The sequence below is a fragment of the Podarcis cretensis genome (genome assembly GCF_951804945.1).
Source record: "Podarcis cretensis genome assembly, chromosome: 7".
In the NCBI taxonomy this organism is placed as follows: domain Eukaryota; kingdom Metazoa; phylum Chordata; class Lepidosauria; order Squamata; family Lacertidae; genus Podarcis; species Podarcis cretensis.
The window spans coordinates 794,434-817,457 of NC_137176.1; the positions used below are offsets into that span (position 1 = coordinate 794,434).

Sequence of the window (23,024 nt, forward strand, 5' to 3'; positions counted from 1 at the left end):
CTTCCAGGTCCACGGTGGCCGAAGCGCATGCCCACGCTCTAGGTGCGAAAATGTGTTTGGCCGCCACCGGTGCCGCTTCCTCGAGATACTGCGGCTTCCTGGATAGCGCATCAGCCATGATGTTGTTGTCTCCCGGGATATACTCTATCCTGAAGTCGAAATCCGCAAAGAACTCCGCCCAGCGGATGTGTCTCTGGTTCAGGAACCACGCCGTGCGCCAGTACTCCAGGTTCTTATGGTCCGTGCAAACCTGCACTGTGTGTTTGGCTCCGATGAGGAAGTGCCGCCACGCCTTGAAGGCTGCATGGATGGCTAGCAACTCCCTGTCCCAGATGGTGTAGTTCTGCTCCGACTTGCTGAGTTTCCTGGAGTAGAAAGCGCACGGCCTCCAGTCCCCTTGCGGATCTTGCTGCAACAGGACCGCCCCCACGGCTCTGTCTGAGGCATCTGTTTCAACCCTCATGGGTTTGCTGGGGTTCACATGTAGCAGCTGTTCTTCGGACGCGAAGAGACGCTTGAGTTTTTGAAAGGACTGCTCCGCCTGCTCTGTCCAGATAAAATTCTTCTTCTTGGAGCTGAGGGTGTCCGTGATGGCCGCCGTCTGCATAGCGAACCCCTTGATAAACTTGCGGTAAAAGTTGGCAAAGCCGACAAACTTCTGGACCTCCTTCCGATTGCGCGGGCTCTTCCAGTCCAACACTGAGCGGACCTTGGCACTGTCCATGGGCAGTCCCTTGTCGGACAGTTTGTAGCCCAGGAAATCCACCTCCGTCATGTCGAACTGGCACTTCTCCAGCTTGGCGTAAAGCCTGTGCTCCCGCAGTCTCTGCAGAACCTCCTTGACGTCCCTCTCGTGAGCCTCCTGCGATTCCGAGAAGATCAGGATGTTGTCCGGGAAGCAGACGCACTTCTTGTAGAGGAGTCCCGCTAACACGTGATGCATGAAGGCTTGGAAGCAGTGGGAGCCATTTTGTAAACCAAATGGCATAACTCTATATTCGTAGGTGCCTAGGGGCGTAAACATGGCCGTCTTCCACTCATCGCCCTCCCGCATGCGTATAAGATTGTACGCCCCTCGTAGATCCAGCTTGGTGAAGATGCGTCCCTTCCTCACCGTCGCGAGCAGGTCGTCGATTTTGGGCATGGGGAATGCCGTGGGCTTTGTCCTCGAATTTATGACCCTATAATCAACTACAAGCCTCTTTTGGGGCGTGTCTTTTTTCTTCACGAAGAACACAGGACTGCCCCCCACTGCTTTGGATTCTTGGATGAATCCCCGCTTCAAGTTGTGATCTATGAACTCCCTGAGCTCTTGCAGTTCGTCTTCAGACATGGAATACAGTTTTCCAGTCGGCAGCGTCGCCCCCGGCAGGAGGTCAATTTTGCAGTCGTACGGTCTGTGGGGGGGCAGCTTGTCCGCTTCCTTCTCGCAGAAGACCTCCAAAAACCCTTTGTACTTGTCGGGTACCGCTTGCAGCATGCCCAAGTGTAGCTGCGACCCATCCTCTTGCCCCTCATCCTCCTGGCTAGTCAGGATGCAGTGTTCTGCGCAGTAGGATGAGCAGAAGGTCAATTGACGCTGGTACCATGCTAATGCCGGGCTGTGCCTGTGCAGCCAACTCATGCCCAATACTATGGGTGTGTCTGACAGATGAGTGACGTTGAAGCTGATGACTTCGCGGTGATTTGCAATCTGCATCACTATTGGCGGCGTTTGCTGTACCACCTGTCCTCCCAGTAGCTCTCTGCCATCAACCGTGACAAAGTGCAGGGGCATCGTGGCTGGTAGGAGTGCTATGCGATGTTGCTTGATGAAGTCCACTCCTACAAAGTCTGCATTACTACCAGAATCAATAGTGATAGGAACTTCCATGGTTAGTCCATTGGGTAGCTGGATCGATGCAGTGAGTTGCACCATTGTATTGGGCGGGAGGGGGTCTGTGGGCCGTAAGATCCCTGGGGACTGCTTCACTGACTCGTCTGACTGGGCCCCAGTGCCTCTGTCTCCAGCCAGACTCTGTCGTTTCCCTGCAGTGGTTCCCCCTGCTGCACTGCTTCCTTTACTGTTGCTGAGGCTGCAGTGTGCTTGTGGATCCTCTGGGGACACTCTTTCGCCATATGCTGAGCACTGTCGCAGATGTAACACTTCCTGTTCCCTCTAGGAGCCTTTGCTTTGACTGCTCCCGGTGTTGGGGCTCTGGTGGCTGTCTGAGCCCTGGCACCACCTATCTCCATCGGCTCCTCTCCCCCTCCCAGTGGAGGCGTGGACTGGGTGCGCGCTGTCTCTCTGGGAAAGAAAGGAGGTGATCTAGCTGGCGTGCGTCCCCAACGCCCTTCATCCTTGCTCCAAGGACGTTCTTCCAGCCTCACTCCAATCGCCAGCGCTCTCTGGACGACTTCCTCAGTGCTCTGGGGTCTCTCCCCCCTCACAATTTCATCTTTCACAGCCCCATTCAGCCCCTCCCAGAACAGGTCCCTGACGGCGGCTGAGTTCTTTTCCCATCCCAGCGCGTTGACCAATGCAAAAAAGTGGGAGTGATATTGCCGTACAGTGGCTTTGCCTTGTTTCAGTCCATGGATCTCCCTTCTGGCCACATCCACATCCACAGCCGATAGAAAACAAGCATCCATCGCTTTAATAAAGGCATCTGCATTTTGGAGGGCTGGGTCATTATTGCGCCACAGATTGCGCAGCCATGCCTTTGCTTCCCCATGGAGATGAGTTAGTATGAAGCCCACTTTCTCCTGCTCATCTCTAAAGTCCTTTTGCAGCAACTTGAGCGCAAAAACCAGGTCTGCTTTGAAACTAGGATACTGCTGCAGGCTCCCGTCGAAATGGGACACGAGGCTGCCCCCCCTCTTACCGAGACCAATTCCCTCCGGTCTGGCACCCGGCAACCCCTGTTTGATCAGCATTTCCAACCTGGTCTGCAGATCCTGGCAGGCGGTGGCTGCTTCATCCTCCCTCTTTCTGGATGCTGCTATTTCCATGTTGAGCCTTGTGACTGCTTCTTGCAAGGCTGCCATTCTTTCATCCGTACTCATCCTTCCCGATCTTCGTGAGCTCGCAAAGCACCAAGCTTCGCCCTTCACCGCTTCAACTCACGCTGCGAAGGTTTATGGAGATGGGACTTACTGTCAGAGCTGCCCCTAGGTCCCAGCTCACAGAGGACCAACGCCCGATCGTCGTTATGTACAAAAGTCTTTATTGAAGTTCAACTTCCATTCCAAAGCCGCAGCGCGCAGCCCTACGTCTTAAACCCTAGACCGGCGAAGTCCCGTCTGAATCTCCTCCCCTCTGACACCAGTTTAAGATCCTAGCCCTGCTCCACCTTTTCCGTTGTTCTCTCCTCCTCTGGGTCCTCCTGCCCGCCGGGGCTTTCCCCTTTCTGGACTCTTCCGACGCTGAGTCGGCTGACTCCTCCCCCTGTCTCCGGCGGGCTTTAGGACCCGGTTCCCAATCCTCATTCTCTGCTGTACATTTGAACTTGCCTCTCGTGCCAACCCAGTGACCTTCCTCCTGACCGTCACACTGCTTCTGTCACTGCTTCCCTCTTCCGGGATACTGCCCGGATCTGACCTCCCCTCCGTTGTCTGGCTCTCCGACGGAGGCGTGGCCAGCCCTGACTTATCTTCACTCCCTGGTGTGGAATCCTCTGCCCTCGATACCTGGGACTCTTCCCCCCCACTATGCTCTGGTGGGGAAGCTGGTCCTGATTTCCAACTGCTACTCTGGGAGTCCCTGCTGGCCCCTTGCTCCTGGAGTGTCCCCCTTGGGAATCCCCTTGCCCTGGCCACTGGCGCCCCCTTCTGTGAATCTTCCAATTCGCTGGAGAGGCTCATGGAATCTCTCGGGCCACTGTCATCTTCTTCTACGCTGCCCTCAGATTCTTCCCCTTCGCTCTCCATCTCCCCTCTTCCCTGTGCTTCTGCTCCTGAGCCCCTGACAACACTGGTTCTGGTCTGACTGCAGTAACTGTCAATTTGCCCAATTCAAGCTGCTGGTTTTAACTGTATACAACTCAGTAAGCCTGTAACTAATGAACTTATGAACTTTCCCAGACCCTGAGGCCCTTCTACATATGTTGAGAGGAAATGCCTTCTCTGAAATAGCCGACTGTTTGTGGAATGCTAGCTCCAGGGAGACCTCCCTTATCAATATTTTGGTTCCTGGGAATTCTTCATTTTCCTGGTCATTTGAGAGTACCAGTGATATAATTGCATTGTTAAATCTTTTTAAATATTATTTTATTACTGTACTTTTTACTTGGTAGTGAATAACTTTGGGTCTTTTTTAGTGGGAAGCAAAGCATTTTATAATAATAATAATAATAATAATAATAATAATAATAATAATAATAATAATAATTTTTTATTTATACCCTGCCCTCCCCAGCCAAGGCCGGGCTCAGAGCGGCTTACAAGCAATAATAAAAACAAGATGAATGATTACAAACTTAAAAACAAAATTAAAATACAACATTAAAATAATGGAACATTAAAATATTAAAATGTAGCCTCATCGCAGGAGGAGAAGGAAAAGGGAAAAAAAGGGGAGAGAGAGAGAGGGAGGGAGGGAATCAAATTGGCTCCAAGCCAAAGGCCAGGCGGAACAACTCTGTCTTACAGGCCCTGCGGAAAGAAATCAGATCCTGCAGGGCCCTTGTCTCATGAGGCAGAGCGTTCCACCAGGCCGGAGCCAGAGTTGAAAAGGCCCTGGCTCTGGTCGAAGCCAATCTAACTTCCTTAGGGCCCGGGACCACTACAGTGTTGTTATTTATGGACCTTGAGGCTCTCCGTGGGGCATACCGGGAGAGGCGGTCCCGTAGGTACAAGGGTCCTAGGCCGTGAAGGGCTTTAAAGGTCAAAAGCAGCACCTTAAATCTGACCCTGAGTTTTTGGGACAGCTTCAAGGGCAGCCCCGCGTAGAGCGAATTACAGTAGTCAAGCCTGGAGATGACCGTCGCATGGATCACTGTGGCCAAGTCAGGGCGGGAAAGGTAAGGGACCAACTGCTTGATGCGGCGAAGGTGGAAAAATGTCGCCTTGGCTGTTGCTGTAACCTGACGCCATGGAGGCGTCAAGGATTACACCCAAACTCTTAACGGAAGGCAATGGCACTAATTGGGCCCCCGCAAGAGAAGGGAGTTGGTCCCTCATCCCCATGCCATCCCGACCTAGCCATAGGACCTCTGTCTTCGAAGGATTTAGTTTCAATCGGCTCCCACGAAACCATCCAGCCACAGCTTCCAAGCATCTGGTCAGTGTGTTCGGGGTCGAGTCGGTGTGGCCATCCATCAGCAGATAGAGCTGAGTGTCATCAGCATATTGGTGACAGCCCAGCCCAAAGCTCCGGATAATCTGGGCAAGGGGGCGCATAAAGATGTTAAAAAGCATCGGGGAGAGAATTGCGCCCTGCGGCACTCCACACACCAAGGAGTGGCGCGACGACATTTCCCTCCCTAGTGCCACCCTCTGTCCCCGACCAGAGATAAAAGAGCACAACCAGTTACGGGCTATGCCCTGTATCCCCACGTCTGCGAGGCGGTGGTCCAGAAGATCATGATCGACCATGTCAAAGGCTGCTGACAAATCTAAAAGGATCAGCAGTCCTGACCCGCCTCAATCCAGTTGTCTACGGAGATGATCTGTTAGGGCAACCAGAGCCGTCTCTGTCCCAAAACCAGGACGGAAACCGGACTGAAATGGATCTAATGCCGATGTTTCCTCCAGAAACCTACCAAGCTGTTCAGCAACCGCTCTCTCAGTTACCTTACCCAGGTATGGAAGATTTGAAACTGGGTGGTAATTGGATAGGTCTAAGGGATCTAATGAAGTTTTTTTTTAAGAGTGGACACACCACTGCTTCCTTCAACCGGGGGGTCCGCGCAACATCTGGACACTCCCTAATCAGCCAAGACGGGCACGGATCAAGGGGGCAGGTGGTGGGCCTACCAACTTGGAGGAATCTATCCACATCAGTAGGGAGTATCCGATCGAAATGGTCCAACACTGGACCTGAAGTCAGTCGAGGGGCCTCCAGTTCAGTCACTGTATCTAAATTGGCAGGGAGTCACGGCGGAGCAATAGGACTTTCTCCACAAAAAAACTCGCGAATGCCTCACAGCTGTGGGTCGAATTTGTGCTTAAATTTGGTTGTCCTCCTAAGGACGTTATTGACCTAATTATTCTAAAAAGTTGTGCCGGGCGAGAGCTAGTGGATGCAATGGAAGCTGCAAAGTATGATTTCTTAGCAGCTTTCATAGCCATCTCATAGGCTTTCATAAGCGTCCTATAAGATGTTCTTGAGGCTCCGTCACGAGTCCATCGCCATACTCGCTCTAGCCGTCTGAGATCCCGCTTCATTTTCCGGAGCTCCTCAGTAAACCAAGGGGCCCGGTTTTATGTTAAAAGCACTTCTGTATCTTGCAGCAGTTGGGTGGGCACCTCAACATTTATGTTAATAACCAAGGTCTGTTTTTCTAGGGCATAAGTGGAATTCGTTTTGCTGGAGGAGAAAAATGCTACATTAAAGCCCAAGCTAAATCTCACATCCCTGAAGTCAGTGCAATGACCAAAGAGAGAATCTCTTTGGATCTGGTAGGTAGTCACCAAAAATATGCTTACACTGACAGCAAAGCTATGTTTGAAGGATTGTCAAGTGCAAGGGAAGGAGAAAGGCTTTGTGATGGGAAGTGTGAAGGTGGAGCGGGGCCCTAGAGAACCTCCTGAAAGCAGCAGCAACACCAAGGGGCCCATAAAGCAGCTGGGGAGGTTTCAGCTGCTCTTTAAGGTGCAGCCCAGCCTTGCCACCTCCTCACTTTTTGGCTAAGCTCTGCTGCTGCTGCTCCCCACTTAGGCTAGGTCTGGCTTTCTTCAGCAGCAGCATCTTCCAGGAGAGGTGCTCAGTGAAAGTCTGCAGCAGCCAAGGGATCCTTGGGACTGGTGCTTAGAGGTGGCCCATCCCATTTCATCACCTGAGGCAAAACGGAAAACTGCTGCCTCCTGCCCCCCCTCCAGCCACCATCACTTCTGCTGCTGCCAGAACGCCTCCCTCTTGCCAAGTTTCAGAGAGAGGGAGGTCTTCTGGGATGAGGTGTTGCTGCTTGTTTCCCCACCACTGGAGTGGAGAAGACAAGCACCAAGGCCTTGCAGAATGCCCACCTCTGGCTGAAACTTGGCAAGATGGTGTCCAGAGGTGGCAGAAGTGGGGCAGGTGGGGAGCTTTCTCTTGAGCGTCTGCTGCCTGAAGCAGCTGCTTCACCCTCACTAATGGGTGAGCCAGCTCTGCCCCCCCCCCACTTATGTAATGGTGCACAGGAGGGGCTTGAGCTGTTCTCTTGGTTCCTCTCGGCTTCTGCCTGAGAGCAGGCAGGACTGGGCAGGCACACAAGGCAGCCTGAACCCCCTCCTCCTCTGTGCCTTGGTTTGTTTGCCTTGGAAGCAGGCTGATCCCTGCCAGCAGCAGGACTGTGTCTGTATGGCATGGCCTGAACACTGAAAGAAGAAACGCATGGCAGTGGGCAGGCTGGCTCTGATCCTATGCAAAAGAAGCTGTTGTGAAGCAAGTCAGTATAAGGGAAGCCCATATAAATTTACACCAGATCCAAAGCCCGCTCTGCAGAATGGGACTGCTGTGTCCTAATCCCCTGGCCTACCTGGCAGACAGTGTGCCAAGATGAAGTTTCAACTCCAGAAGCCAATCCACACAAGCCAAGTCCAAAGATCAGGAAACAGTATGGAGTCAGTCCAAGTAAACCAAGTTCAGCAGTCAATCTCGAAGTAGAAACCCAGGAAGGTCCAAGGTGAATCCCAAACGAGATCCCTCAACATGGTCAGTTGAGTGGACACAGCAGCTCCCTCTGCTGCCTTCTGACACTGTGTCTGCTGATTGCAGCATCTGGGCTTGATGAGGCAAGTGACCCTCACCTGCTCTCTGCTTGCCCCAGCTGAGAAATTGCAGACCTCCTTCCCTACCTGGCCAGCTAGTGAACTAGGCTGCAGGCCTTGGCCTGCCTCCGCTTCCTGGATTGTCCCGCCTGCTGTTCCCTACATCTTCCCTGCCATGTTTGTGGGGACGGGGGCCTCTCTGGCTCTGGGTCCCACTGCTCGGCTTCCTGTGCACTGGTCTCTGTACCCTCATTATGCTCTGTCACCCCATGAGTATTGTCTATCCCAACCTCTCCTTCCCCATCCCCAGCTTGCTCCCGTGTGACCCACTCTGAGCTGAACCCCTTGCCAGGATCCTCTTCCTCCTCCCTGAAGTCCTGCCAGTTCTGTTGCTGCTTTGCCCAAGCCTCTCAGCAGGATAAGAGTCTTTAAAATAATTCTGTGCCAGGTTACATGACCAAGCTGAACAGGTTTAGGATCCACCTGAGCCCCAGCCCAAGCCCTGGTCCCACCTGCATCGCACCCCCAGAACATCTCTTTTTGGTCTCTGTTCAATCGGCTGGGCCCCCAGCCAAGCAAGTGTTTCTTGGGCTGAGCCAGGGTTGGGGACTTGACCTCAGATGAGCCTAGTTGAGCCAAGAACCAGCTGGCTGAAGATGGCCTCCTTCATTAACGATGTCCTTGGAGGGCCAGTCTGAGGCATCACATTTTAGGAAAACTGCAGGGGGAGGGACTGAGCAAATGAGAGAGCTTTTGGCATGGAAGGCATGTGAGAGAAGTGTTGCAGGGGGAATTATTTACTGACACTGAGGGAACTGGGTAGTCAGAAGTTTCTTTAGGATGCACCGCTTAGGGATGGTTAAAATTTTAGTGAATCATTCCTCAGAATATGAGGTTAGGTTTAATTACCCCAGAGATCCATTTTATGATACTGTGAAAGATTTGGTTTGGACTGGATACAGCTTCCAGTTCCACTGTTAAGCTAATATGATAGCTCTGATTAAAAGTCTTGTTCAGTGAAAGCAATTATATTGACCCAAAGCTTGCAGTGCAAGTTAAAGAAAGCCTTCATTTGGAAGTGCACCCTGTAGGTCTTTTCATTTTCATATTCGAAGAAGTGTTGGAAAATGGCACTGATTGAACTAGAAACTTTAAGGAATCCAAATATTTTTTACATAAGAGAGCTGCTATTCTGTAGCTGCACTGCAGAAACACTAAAATGGAAGCAGAGGATAAAATTCAGATTGCCCTCTGAGATCACTTTAAGTACCACACACTAGATCAATTTTATTTAGCCAAGTTGTTTGCACAATGCCATTATTGATTTTGTAACAGGCTCCTAGACTCTCTAGCTAGTGATATTTTTTTTAAAAAAATGTCTTTATCCCCTTCTATTGCCGTTTTAAAATAATAATAATAATAATAATCTTTGAAAGCTTTTTAGAAATAAAAATAACTGAATAGATGTGGGGTTGGCGTGGACTTCAGAAAACCAAATTACCTCAGACTGGAGATAAACCACTTTCTGGTTTTTGGAAATGCTAGTTTAATTGGCCATTTTATATTCAATATCTACTACAATGAAATGTGCACTAAAACATTTAGGACATAATACTGTGCTTTTCTTTTGCTGTAAGTGCAAAAATTGTCATAATGCAACACTAAAGTAACAGAGTCAAGGTGTTAGGGTGACTGAATTACCCATCATGTGCATTTGTGCTTTCAAACACCAGCATACCCTCCAACTTTCATGTGAGAAATGTTGGAGGGTATGCTGCCCCTTTGGCCCCTGTGTTTCGGCTGGTGGCCCCAGGAGTTCTCACCCCGCCCCTTCAAGGATCTTGGAGGCCAGTGATTTCTGTGCAGAGGCTCAGCACAGAGGCTGACGGACCACAGCGCCCCCTACCAGTGACCAGAGGAGGTAGTTCATGCCATGGTCAGCCTCAACAAATGGTCAACACCTGTTGTCCAAAGGCAGCAGAGTGTGGCAGTTGTTCATGTGGGTGATCGTCCAGTGGCGATGCCAAGCCTGTTGCACTGTAATCAATAATATTGTGGCCTACTATAATCCAGCACCAGGTTGTGTTTGCTCCCATTAAGGTCTTCCCTTAACTGTGGGACCCAGAACACCCACCAGAGTGGCTAGCAAAAGTGCCTCTTTCCCTGCACCTGGTTGTCTTTAATTTTATCCTGAGTTCTTCTTTGAAAATAGAGAGTTTCTTGGGACAGCTTGAGTCACAGGGACAGCTGAAGGAGGCAACTGCCTTAGGCAGCAGGTGCTGAGGGCTGGGGACAGAGCTACGACTGCCATGCCGCCAGCTTTGCATCTGCTGTGCTAGCCTGCTGCCTTCAAGGGCTGTGCAATGTACCGTATTTTTTGCTCCATAAGACACACTTTTTCTTCCCAAAAAGTAAAGGGAAATGTCTGTGCGTCTTTTGGAGCGAATGCGTGGTCCCTGGAGCTGAATTGCCCAGGGGCAAAAAGCAGATCATGCTTTTTTTTAAAAAAAAAAAAAAAAAAGAGGGAAGTGGGTGTTGAAACAAAGCAGCTGTGCTGGTCCGGGGGGGGGGGGGTTTACCATGTGGCGTGGTCTGAGTCTGGTCCTGGATCGAGGGTAGGGAGGCTGTCTGTCAAGGGCGAAGTGGGGTCCAAGGCAAGGAGCTGGGCGTGGTCAGGAACTCCGGAAGAGCAGGTCAGGGTGCTGGCAGGAACAGGTTTCCAGCGATGTTGCTCCTGCAACCTGGGACTGGGCTGACTGGCCTTTATCTCCTCTGGGGCCTAGGGCGGTCCTGGCCCACAGGTGATTCGCTCAGGAGAGGCTGGAGGGTTACTGGACCCAGAGGCTAGAGGCAACCTCACCTTCCCCTGACAGGGCTGGGAGAGGAGCACCTGCAGGCAATGGGTCCTCCATCACCTCCGGAGCCAGAGTGGATTCATCTGGTGTCTGCTCCTGAGGATCCGGCACAGGTGCGGGCCCTTCAGATTCAAGCCCCTGCCCTGGCTCAGCTGGCCCTGGAGGCAGGGACTCCTGTGCAGGCTAGGATTCTTCAGGTTCAGCCTCTGAATCAGATTCCCAGGCCATCAAAGCAGCTGATTGTTTGTCAATCAGGAGCGAGATAAGGGACGCTAGAGATAAAGGAGGCTGCCTGGGAGGGGGGAGGGAAAGACAGCAAACTTGCAAGGAGAGGAGACAGGAAGACTAAAGCAATGAGAAGAAAAATTAGAAGAAAAGGAGGAGCAAAAAAAAATAAAAAACTGCTCCAGATAAGGAAAAGACACTAAGGCAAACAAGAGGGAAGGGAGTGTTGAAAGGAAGCAGCTGATCGGTAAGGGATCGGGAGGGAGATAAAAGAGGCTGCCTGGGGGGGGGGGAGGTAAAATCCCATTGATCCTCAGGAATTTTACATTGGGTCACCCCAAATTCACCATCAGATCACATAGCATGTCCATGGCTACAGCCTGCACCAAAAAAAACATGCATCCACTGCTTCATGGGGCTGCAATGGCGCAAAAATGTGGTTACAAAGCATGGATCCACATGGATCCTCAGGATCTTTGCATTGGGTCACCCCAGATTCACCATCAGATCACATAGCATGTCCATAGCTACAGTCTGCACCAAAAAAAATCACGCATCCACTGTTTCATGGGGCCGCAATGGCGCAAAAACGTGGTTACAAAGCACGGATCCACATGAATTCTCAGGATTTTTGCATTGGCATGAACCACAAAAATCACACATCCACTGTTTCGTTCAGAATATTTTTTTTGTTTTCCTCCTCTAAAAACTAGGTGCGTCTTATGGAAAATATGGTATTTTCCTTTCAGCAGTATTGGGGTAAGATCCACCTACTAGTCCAATTGGCTTCTGTCTGGTCCTTAGAGGCGGGTGCCAACAAAATGACTTGAGGCAGCCCTGCTGAGCCACCCCATCTAAGCGTCATGCCACAGAATTGAAGTCAAGCCAGCAGGATCTCTCAGCACCTGAAATCTTATTCTTATAAGGTGATCTTGCCCTTGCTGAAAGAGAGGCAAGCTTGGACCTCTTAGGAAATGCAAAAAAGTACCTAATCCACAAGGTGGGTTACGCTTGCCGGCCAGCTCCCATTCATCCACATGAGATGATTAATAGCCAGATGAAATGATTTCCTGGCACTGGGCATGGGGCTGGGGGAATCATCTCAGCCTAACGCTTCTGTCTGCCATATGCCTGGACCATGCTGGCTTGCAGTGCAGGGGCTGCCACTGATTTACAAAGCAAAGCCTAATCTCCATCACAGTTCTGAACTGAGCTCCTTGTGAACACTGAGTCCTGAGGTTTTTGTCTTCTAGAAACAGTGTACATAATTCTAGACATAAAAACAAAATTCGTAATTCAAGTTGTTCCAGGGAGTGAGAGAAGCACATAACGAACAACCATGTAGTGTGTGCAAGATTCTTGGTCGGAGATGTGTGCAAATTGATTTTTCAACCTGCAGGATACTATGATGGCACCCAAAATCTTGCATGACTGAATAACTTCATCATTACTGCAGTCAGAACACACAATGTTGAGGGCACTTGAGGGCACCATGGATCCCTAAACAGTTAATAATCCTGCCAATAAAACACCCTTTAAAAATGTTTTAAAGTGTCTTTTTTAAAAAGCGAAACCAATTTCACTCTTTCCCTTAAAACTAATAAGACCGGCTCCTGGTAACAGCTAATCTCAAATGGAACTGAAATTGGAAAGAATGAAAGTAACCCAAAATGTTCTTTTTTTGCTGAACCCTTGACTATTAGCACCCAATTTCACATGCAACACATACCATACCCTTTGTCAGTCAAATTAACAGCAGATTTGTTTATTTTCTTACTCTCCTTTTACAGGAAGGTGAAATTATGCCAGCTAAATTTGCTGAAAATTCACTAATCTGGGTCGCTGCAGGTCAACCCATAAAGAACAATAATTTTCTGAGTCCCAAAATTTTAGAGCTCTGTGGAGATCTACAGATATTCTGGCTTCGGCCATCCTATCCAAAAGGTAACATTTATTTAACCTTTAAATCCTAGACTTAAGCCATCTTTGCCCATCCAAATTAATTTCATTCTGGGGGAGGCCTAGGGAGATCCTAGAGCCAGACTCATTACAAGGCAGTCTACTGGCTTATACTCAATCACAGCCCTCGGCTATCCAGCCCAGCGTCACCTATTCTGAGAGGCACAGGTCTCGTGACATAGGCCCTATGAGGAAGGGTTACAACATTTGGGGCTTTTTAGTGTAGAAAAATGACAAACTATTTTTCTGCTGTCATCGGGATTTGGAGCCCCTCAAGCCTCCCCAGTGGTGCAGAGGCGCTTGATCTGTTGTTTAGAGATGCAGCTGTTATGTGTGATGCACCCTGTGTAAAGAACTCATACATTGCAGGACAATAGAAGTAATTGAATTTCAACTCTTTTAGCTTAGAGGTTCTTTCAACCAGCACTTAGCTGAACCTATTTAAATGAGTCATGTACCCCAATGTCTGTCTGCAGTCGGGCAGAGAAGAAAGAGAGGAGCTATGCGGAAAGCACGCCAAGCTCAGACAAACTTGGATCTGGATCAGCTCAACGCTGCTGCTGAAGAGGTGAATACGAGGCCACAAACCACCCAGCGGGCTCAGCAGCGTAGACAGCAGTCTAACGCTACCCGGACTTCTGAGCAAGACACCCAGCCAGCCTTTAACCCAGACAATCCTTACCATGTGAGTATACATCCACAGTCTTGGTCAATGTGCATCTCCCCAGGCGCTTCTACAGAACGCCCCTGAAACTGCCTCATTCTTCCATCTTCTGGTACTGACCAAACAGGTGAACCAGGAGAGAGCAGTCAGCCAGTCACTGACTTAGGTGAGCTGAGGTTTCTACTCTGTGCAGTTTCAGATGAAAACTACGTTGCTGAGCCTTCTGCATAATAAGGAGGGAGCATCTGTTTACAATAGGCAAAAAAATGAAACACAACATAGTTTGTTCCTGGAAGGATATGGACTGCATCTGGGTGCTTGTAAGCAGCAAGAGAAAAGGGAAACCTGGGTCGCCTGTTATTTTCTCCCACGTTAGACAGCACAAGTGCAAGGATCAGGGCCAAACTCAGTAGTTCTGCCCAAGGCGCTCCATGTTTTCCCCCCAATGGCTGGGCATAGCATGTGAAAGGGGGCCCTCACTCCTATACCTGTCCCCACACAAAGGGATCTCTGGAATCTGAAACACTAACCAAGAGGCAGGAATATGAAAAACCAGCATCTGATAGATGACCAGGATGGATGAGGGGACCATGGTAGAACTAGGTCATTCTCGGAGTCTTGGAGCAGAGAACTGAGGTGAAACGCTTCCAGGGATTTCAGTATTGGACATGCCTTTCCTTCAGTCTTTCACATGCAGCAGCCAACTGTGCCAGTTATTGCAATCATCCTGTACTGTCCTCAAAAGTTAATCTCAGTGGTTTGAGTTTAAGGGAGGATACAAGATAAAAATTAGTGCATTATATTAATTAGTAATAAATTGCATTTTCTGTCAGATAACGGAAGATACTGACAAAAATTACAGATGGCAAGTGAAAAGCCAGCCTACTTGTGATAACACGATACGCATTTTCTTCATAGTTCTTTCACTATTTCTTTTAAAAATTAAGTTTAATCAAGTCAGCAAAGAACAAAGATGAACAGCTGCCAGGAAAAGAAAACAAATACCAGCCAACAGCATAACCCAGGCATGGCCAAACTGGCCCTCCAGCTGTTTTGGGACTACAACTCCCATCATCCCTAGCTAACAGGACGAGTGGTCAGGGATGATGGGAACTGTAGTCCCAAAACAGCTGGAGGGCCAAGTTTGGCCATGCCTGGCATAACCCCTGGTCACATTCAATGCAGCTGCTGGGGCTGTGGGAGGCAGAAGGCCATCAATATCCAAGAATCATAGAATCATAGAATCATAGAGTTGGAAGAGACCACAAGGGCCATTGAGTCCAACCCCCTGCCAAGCAGGAAACACCATCAGAGCACTCCTGACATATGGTTGTCAAGCCTCTGCTTAAAGACCTCCAAAGAAGGAGACTCCAAATTCCACTGTCGAACAGCTCTTACTCTTACAGTACTCCAGGTGAGGTCTGACCAGAGCAGAATACAGTGGCACTATTACTTCCCTTGATCTAGATGCTATACTCCTATTGATGCAGCCCAGAATTGCATTGGCTTTTTTAGCTGCCGCGTCACACTGTTGGCTCATGTCAAGTTTGTGGTCAACCAAGACTCCTAGATCCTTTTCACATGTACTGCTCTCAAGCCAGGTGTCACCCATCTTGTATTTGTGCCTCTCATTTTTTTGCCCAAGTGCAATACTTTACATTTCTCCCTATTAAAATTCATCTTGTTTGTTTTGGAGCACATCTCTAATCTGTCAAGGTCATTTTGAAGTGTGATCCTGTCCTCTGGGGTGTTAGGCACCCCTCCCAGTTTGGTGTCATCTGCAAATTTGATCAGGATGCCCATCATCCAAGTCGTTGATAAAGATGTTGAATAAGACCGGGCCCAAGACAGAACCCTGTGGCACCCCACTAGTCACTCTTCTCCAGGATGAAGAGGAACCATTGATGAGCACCCTTTGGGTTCGGTCAGCCAGCCAGTTACAAATCCACTGAGTGGTAGCATAGTCAAGTCCGCATTTTACCAGCTTCTTTACAAGAATATCATGGGGCACCTTGTCAAATGCCTTGCTGAAATCAAGGTAGGCTACATCCAGTGCGTTCCCTTCATCTACCAGGCTTGTAATTCTGTCAAAAAACGAGATCAGGTTAGTCTGACATGACTTATTTTTCAGAAATCCGTGCTGACTATTGGTGATCACAGTATTCCTTTCTAGGTGCTCACAGACTGTTTGCTTAATGATCTGCTACAGAATCTTCCCTGGTATTGATGTCAGACTGACTGGGCGGTAATTATTTGAGTCTTCTCTTTCCCCCTTTTTGAAAATAGGGACATTTGCCCTCCTCCAGTCTGCCGGGACTTCGCCTGTTCTCCAGGAATTCTCAAAGATGACTGCCAGTGGTTCTGAGATCACATCTGCTAGTTCTTTTAATACTCTTGGATGCAGTTCATCTGGTCCTGGAGACTTGAATACATCTAGACTAGCCAAGTATTCTTGTACTATCTCCTTAGTTATTATGGGCTGTGTTTCCTCTGCTGAATCATTTGCTCCAAATTCTTCAGGTCGGGCATTGTTTTCTTTATCGGAGAAGACTGAGGCAAAGAAGGCATTGAGGAGTTCAGCCCTTTCTGTGTCCCCTGTTTGCATTTCACCATCTTCTCCTCTGAGTGACCCCACTGTTTCTTTGTTCTTCCTTTTGCTACGAACATACCCATAAAAGCCTTTTTTGTTGCTTTTAACCTCTCTAGCAAGCCTGAGTTCATTCTGTGCTTTAGCTTTTCTGACTTTGTGTCTACACATGCTGGCTATTTGTTTGAATTCCTCTTTGGTGGTTCCCCCCCTTTTCCATTTTTTGTACACATCCTTTTTTAATCTTAACTCAGTTAAAAGTTCTTTAGATAGCCACCCTGGCTTCTTTAGGCACCTTCCATGTTTCCGTCTCATTGGTATTGCCTGAGGTTGTGCTTTTACTATTTCCCTCTTAACAAACTCCCAGCCATCATGAACTCCCTTTCCTTTTAGTATTACTGTCCATGGGATCTCACCCAGCACTTCCCTAAGTTTTATGAAGTCGGCTTTCTTAAAGTCAAGAAATTGAGTCCTAGTATGCTTGGCTGCTCCTTTCTGCTGTATAGCAAACTTCAGAAGAGGAATCTGTTTGACCTTATGCTCTTGGCTGAGTTTGACATCCAGCAAATATCCGGGTAATTGAAGTCCCCCATTACTACTATCTCCCTTCCTTTTGCATGCTTGGCCATCTGTTCCAGGAAGGCATCATCTATGTCCTCCGTTTGGGTTGGGGATCTATAGTAAACTCCCACAATGAGGTCCCTGTTATTCTTCTCTCCCTTAATTTTGACCCAAATGCTCTCACTTTGGCTTTGAGGTTCTAAATCTTGGATCTCTTCACAGGTATACACATCCCTGACATATAACGCCACTCCTCCTCCTTTCTTGTCTGGTCTGTTTCTCTGAAATAGATTGTATCCCTCCATTATTACATTCCAGTCGTGGGACTTATCCCACCAGGTTTCAGTGATGCCTATTATGTCATATTTAGTTTGCTGTACCAAGAGCTCAAGCTCATCTTGTTTATTTCCCATGCTTTGCGCATTAGTGTACAGACATTGAAGTCCATTAATCATTCAAGAGATCAAGTTTCCTATCAGAGGCATGCGCTCGCTGTTCCCAGGGCACTCTACATTTTGCACACGATTCATGCCTTGCATTGGTAAATGAGCAAGGTGAATAACAATGTCCTTAGGAAAGGCATTGCCAGGCAGGTGCCTTCTCAAGGTCCTGGAGGCCCCCTCCCTGTCAGAAACAGAGAGCAGGTCTGGACAGCAGCTATTAAGCCATGCCAGGAAGAAACAGATCCCACCATCCTCTGCAAGACCATCTTCCACACCTTGAACCCATGAGTTCTGGTGATTTATAATTCTTTATCATCCTCACCAACCACTCCTTTTTCTTCTGATGGCTTAACCAGACTTTTCTCCATATCACTGCTACCCTCCTAATCCGAGGACTCTGGAGAGCTGAGATCAACTTCAGAAGGGTAAATGTTGTCCTGGTTTTCCCTCTGTGCTTCTCCTGCTCATCCATTTTCTCTCAGTTCCACTGTAATTACCTCTCTGTAAGCAGTAGTCAGTAGCTGAAAGCATCTGCTGTGTTAAATTGAAGAAACTCAGTCAATGGGAAACTGCACTGACCTGCTACACTAAACATGTATGGAGTTGCTAATTTAAAGGAAGCTCGATTATTGGGGGGTGGGTTGCATAATGTTTTAAAGGTAAAGGTAAAGGTACCCCTGCCCGTACGGGCCAGTCTTGACAGACTCTGGGGTTGTGCGCCCATCTCACTTAAGAGGCCAGGGGCCAGCGCTGTCCGGAGACACTTCCGGGTCACGTGGCCAGCGTGACATCGCTGCTCTGGCGAGCCAGAGCCGCACACGGAAATGCCGTTTACCTTCCCGCTGGTAAGCGGTCCCTATTTATCTACTTGCACCCGGAGGTGCTTTCGAACTGCTAGGTTGGCAGGCGCTGGGACCGAGCAGCGGGAGCGCACCCCGCCGCAGGGATTCGAACCGCCGACCTTTCGATCGGCAAGCCCTAGGCGCTGAGGCTTTAACCCACAGCGCCACCTGCGTCCCTTGCATAATGTTTTAGCCACCATCAAAGAGATCTTCTACGCCAGTGATGGCCAAACCTGGCCCTCCAGTTGTTTTGGGACTGCAATTCCCATCATCCCTGACCACTGGTCCTGTTAGCTAGGGATGATGGGAGTTGTAGTCCCAAAACAGCTGGAGGGCCAAGTTTGGCCATCACTGTTCTATGCCCATGCTGCTTGCCCAAGGCCCGTTCCCCCAAGCACCACTCACATTTCACTATTAAGAAGTCACACTGACTTTCCCAGCACCTGCTGCTGTAATAGGACTTCTTTCCCATTTGCATTCCCCACTTAAAAGTGTACAACCAAATAAGGCTGAGTGCCTGAAAACAAGTATTAAACTTCTAAAGATCAGTCTAGAATCTAGAGGTCAGCTACAACCTCTTTGAAATCCAATTTAAGAGCAACTGAATCTGTGAATTAATGGCCATGGTGAATTCTTGCTATTTTTATGATACTTAATGAAATGTACCACTAAAAAACTGTGCTTGTTATATTTCAAATTTCAGCAGCTGGAAGGGGGTGAAGGGATGACCTTTGACCCACGGCTAGACCATGAAGGAGTCTGCTGCATTGAGTGCAGACGGAGCTACACACATTGCCAGCGGATCTGTGAACCTCTCCTGGGATACTACCCGTGGCCTTATAACTACCAAGGCTGCCGTTCCGCTTGCCGGCTGATCATGCCCTGCAGCTGGTGGGTTGCTCGCATCTTGGGTGTGGTGTGAAGGAAGAGGGAAGTGCAGGAGGCTGTCCTGGGCAACCAAACAGAAGCAAGAATATCTCTGCAAGTGAATCTGTTTGTATGTATGTTAAATTATCCCAGAAAATGACATTGGCTGATGTAGATGTAAGTAAAGTTAAAACCTCACGTTAATATTTTATTAGTTTTACAAATAAAGTATTGGAAACCTAAACGCCTTCTTGAAAATAATCACCTCCAAGACCTGCTGAAAGTGAAAATTTAAAAAGGAATCTTATACATTCTGAGCCAGATCAACTCCTTCCCCTTTAAAAATTCATCCTCTCCAACCCAAGCCGTCTGTTATTAAATAGATGTGAACATTTGTCCAATTAGATTACTAGACCTAATGCTTTGGGGAGTAGCTTTCAACTACAGTGGTACCTCGGGTTACAGACGCTTCAGGTTACAGACTCCGCTAACCCAGAAATAGTACCTCGGGTTAAGAACGTTGCTTCAGGATGAGAACAGAAATTGTGCTCCAGCGGCGCGGCAGCAGCAGGAGGCCCCATTAGCTAAAGTGGTGCTTCAGGTTAAGAACAGTTTCAGGTTAAGAACGGACTTCCAGAATGAATTAAGTTCTTAACCTGAGGTACCACTGTATGTAACACTTGACAAATAAATAATAAGGGAAGCTGTTATTTGTTGTTATTCATATAGAACCAGGGGATCATTAAGAAGCTGTTAGAAACCAATTACATCACCCTTTTCTCACTGAGCAGCTGGAGGGGGGTGAGGGCAGTGGCAGAATCCAAATACAGGACTGTTGCATGGAAGGGCTCAACAAAGCCCATCAATTTTATTATTTTAATTTATTGGATTTATATACCACCCTATACCTGGAGGTCTCAGGGCGGTTCACAGTATAAAATCAAAGTCCCTTCAGGAGAGCTGTGAATCAAAGTAGCCCAGGCAGAGGCTGTGTTGTTTCCAGCAAGTGACGGCTTTGAAAGTTTCTTTAGTGGAAAATAGGAATTTACATAATAGTTAATAGCCTCCAGATGCAGAACATATACTTCTACTGTGTGGAGATACTACACAGAGACGTTTGAAATCTTCCAGCATCTGCTGTCAGTGAGCTTCTCCATACCTGACATTAGGCAACAATGAGAAATGGAGCAAGGGAGAGAGAGGCCCTACAAAATACAGTAAGAAAGAATTGTGATCCAATTGCTATGGAACTGTAGAGTTGGAAGAGACCAAGGGTCACCTAGTCCAACTCTCTGCAATGCAGAAATCATTTGCCTAACGGGGTGCTCAAACCACAAACCAGTGTCTCATGCTCTGCTGACTGAGCTAAGATTCAAAAGATTAAAACTGTATAAAACTATTGGCTTTGATTCCATTTCAGAAGCCTTCCCCTCCATACTCATCCCACCCAAAAATATTTTATCGATGTGTTGGAAAGAAGTGTTATATGGCACAAATGTGGGGGGAAAGAAGTCATTCAATTAAATTATTGTATATTTTCTAGAAGAGGCTCAAACTTTGGCAAAGTGTTGCTACTGGATATATATATACAATATAACCCCAATTCTTTGGAAAGGGTTTTCCACAATTTTTCACAATTGTGGGGCAACTGCTAAGATTGCCAAGATTGCCTGATTTCATGTTTGAGTGTGCAGGAAATACAGCCAGGAAAGTAATTTTTGTTCATCATTATAGAAAAGAGAAAGTAGATGCTGAGTTGCACAAGGACAACGCTGTCAAGAGCTTTATGGCCAATTATGTTGCATTGTCGTCCAGAAGTAACTGGAAGGCAGTGCAAACATTTTAGGTGACTTGGCTCTCAGTGACCCACCTCTAACAGTCAATCAAGGGCAGCCCTATATGGAAGTATGAAAGAATTGTGCTATATTCAGTATGCTTAAATAAACAAATTAAGTCCCGTCTGCTGCTATAAAACTGGTACATGCCCATAAGGTTGACTGCTAAGTCTGGAAGTATTTATTTAAGATATTTATAGCCACCCACCTATCCTTAATGAGCCCACGGAGACTAACAACATACATTAAAACATTAATTTGATAACTTTAAAAGCAATTTGACACCAGCAATAAATACAATACACACAGGTCCCACGATACAAAACAAACTATACAAAACTAACCTGTTCCTGAAAAATGGTTCATAAGGTGAGCATACATATAGTAATCTGAACATTTTCATTATTTCTTACGGGGGAAATTCCAATGCATTCCCAACCCAGAACAGGTTCACCCCAAATGATTAAACAAAAAACCCTGAACCACATTATTATAACGCTGCTCTGCAATTATTGATTTTTTTTAAAGCATTCCCAATTGGAAAAAGTCCTCTGCATTACCTTGAAATAATAAAAGAATAAAATCACAAAAGCCATTACCACCACAAACAATTCAAACAAGCAATGAAAAACAAGTTTAACAAGGTTTTGTGGCACAAAGAGTTGATGAGGGGAGAGAGGAAGTTGATTTTGTGGTGAAGCCTATGGCATTCAAGGGCTCAACAGCAGACGTTATATCAGAGCAACCTGCAGGTTCCATTTCCATTCCTTCAACCTTCTTCTCAATGACTGCAGTCCTTTTCTCAATGGCAACTGGCTTTCCAGGAGGAACATAACCAGATGTGGAAGGGTTCTGGCTTGTAAGATAATACTTTATTCGGCTATAAGCCCACAAGGTAAAACAAATCAATAGATAAAATAGCATTTTACAATCTAAAATATCAACTAAAATATTTCATCGCATAATCTCTTTCACATTATTTACAATCTCTAGATGTACCGTGTTATGGCCTTGAAGATCAAGATGGTGCATAGAGTTTACTGGATTTTTAATAGTCATGCAGCATTCCATGAAGTCTTTTATATGAAAGAACTGAAATCAGGAATCTAGCAACCTGTAGTGTTCTATAAGAGTCAATGTCCTGGAGTAGATAAGCTAGATGTAATTCAGGTGGTTTAGCAGCAATTTCCAGAATGATTGAACTCAGGATCCTTGATCGGGGAACAATGTATAAGGGGCAATTAAACAAGATATGATAGAGGGATTCTATTGATTTGTTGTCACATGCGCATAAAACAGAGGTTTTACCATTAGAAAATCTATTGCTCAGAACATTTGAGGGGAACACATTAAATCTGGCTCTAACAAATGCGAATCTATGCGACGCAGCCGATAAAGTAGACAGATATCGAGGTATCTGGGACATAGATGTGATGCCCTGATTTATCGGGGAACATGTACCTCCACCTGTAGTGAGATTTTGTTGCAAATCTACCTCCTCCAATCTTTGTTTGATGACCTTTTTAGCTGTAATTAGATCTAAATTAAGTATATCGGAAGGAGAGATTCCATAAGACAACAGTTTGGAGTGGATTTTTGTTGCCCATGGGTTGGTGAATTCATCTCTCCAAAGGCACTGAATAAGATGGTAGTTTGGCAATTTATGCCAAAGGGACAGCCAATAATTAAAGGCATGTCTCCACATCAGAATCTCTAGGGAGGGGATCTTAAGTTCTAGGCGAATGGCAGAGTTGCTTACACAGGAGGGTAGTTTCAAAAGGCTTGTAAGTGCTCTGTTGGTTTTATCAGGGACAGGAGGGGTGGGGGGGTGGAATCATTCATCTTGGACGGCTTTCTTCCATATTTTTCAGAGAAACTTATGGGTCTCCATTATGATGCTTTGTTGAGCATAATTTTTGCCTTTAGTGCACATTCACGGTTGTCATATTCCTCAATCATATACAATCAACCACACTGCAGTGAAATTTGTTTTAAAATTTCCATGTCCGCAAGGACCTGTACTTCAGCAAGTCGGAGATCAAGAGAGGCAGGAGACATAGGGCAATGGAGGGAAAGCAGGGGAAGAGCAGAGTGGAGCAATAGGGGGGAAAACTAGAGTGGAGCGCCTCCCACTCTTGTAGCCAGCAACTTGGGTACAAGATCCAATCCAATAGTTAGAAATTGCTTCATGAAGGTCCTTGTGATTTTGTGGGAAGAGGCCACCACACAGGACAAAGCCCTGAGATGTATCACGTTAACCATCTTGTGCTTTGGCCCATGTGAGTTAATATTATCT

General features: G+C 47.5%; 1 protein-coding gene and 1 long non-coding RNA gene across 3 annotated transcripts in view; one reads left to right on the forward strand and one right to left on the reverse strand.

The window, feature by feature from the left end:
- The window catches only part of CNMD (chondromodulin), a 43,044-nt gene extending 23,198 nt beyond the window's left edge, over positions 1 to 19,846 (forward strand). The window contains exons 4-7 of one of the 2 annotated variants that reach the window (XM_079983635.1): positions 6,487 to 6,600; positions 12,761 to 12,914; positions 13,406 to 13,614; positions 18,730 to 19,137. In XM_079983635.1, coding sequence (XP_079839761.1) covers positions 6,487 to 6,600; positions 12,761 to 12,914; positions 13,406 to 13,614; positions 18,730 to 18,948 — 696 coding nt within the window. In that variant the 3' untranslated portion in view covers positions 18,949 to 19,137. Of the gene's footprint in view, positions 1 to 6,486; positions 6,601 to 12,760; positions 12,915 to 13,405; positions 13,615 to 18,729; positions 19,138 to 19,681 lie in introns of those variants that run through there. The other variant, XM_079983636.1, reaches the window with a different exon arrangement.
- A 1,040-nt stretch (positions 19,847 to 20,886) lies between these two features.
- LOC307220091 lies at positions 20,887 to 22,586 on the reverse strand. Its single transcript, XR_013840707.1, has 2 exons — positions 22,542 to 22,586; positions 20,887 to 21,608 (listed from the first exon to the last, which is right to left on the reverse strand). It is a non-coding gene; the product is annotated as an uncharacterized lncRNA (long non-coding RNA).
- Positions 22,587 to 23,024: the final 438 nt, after the last annotated feature.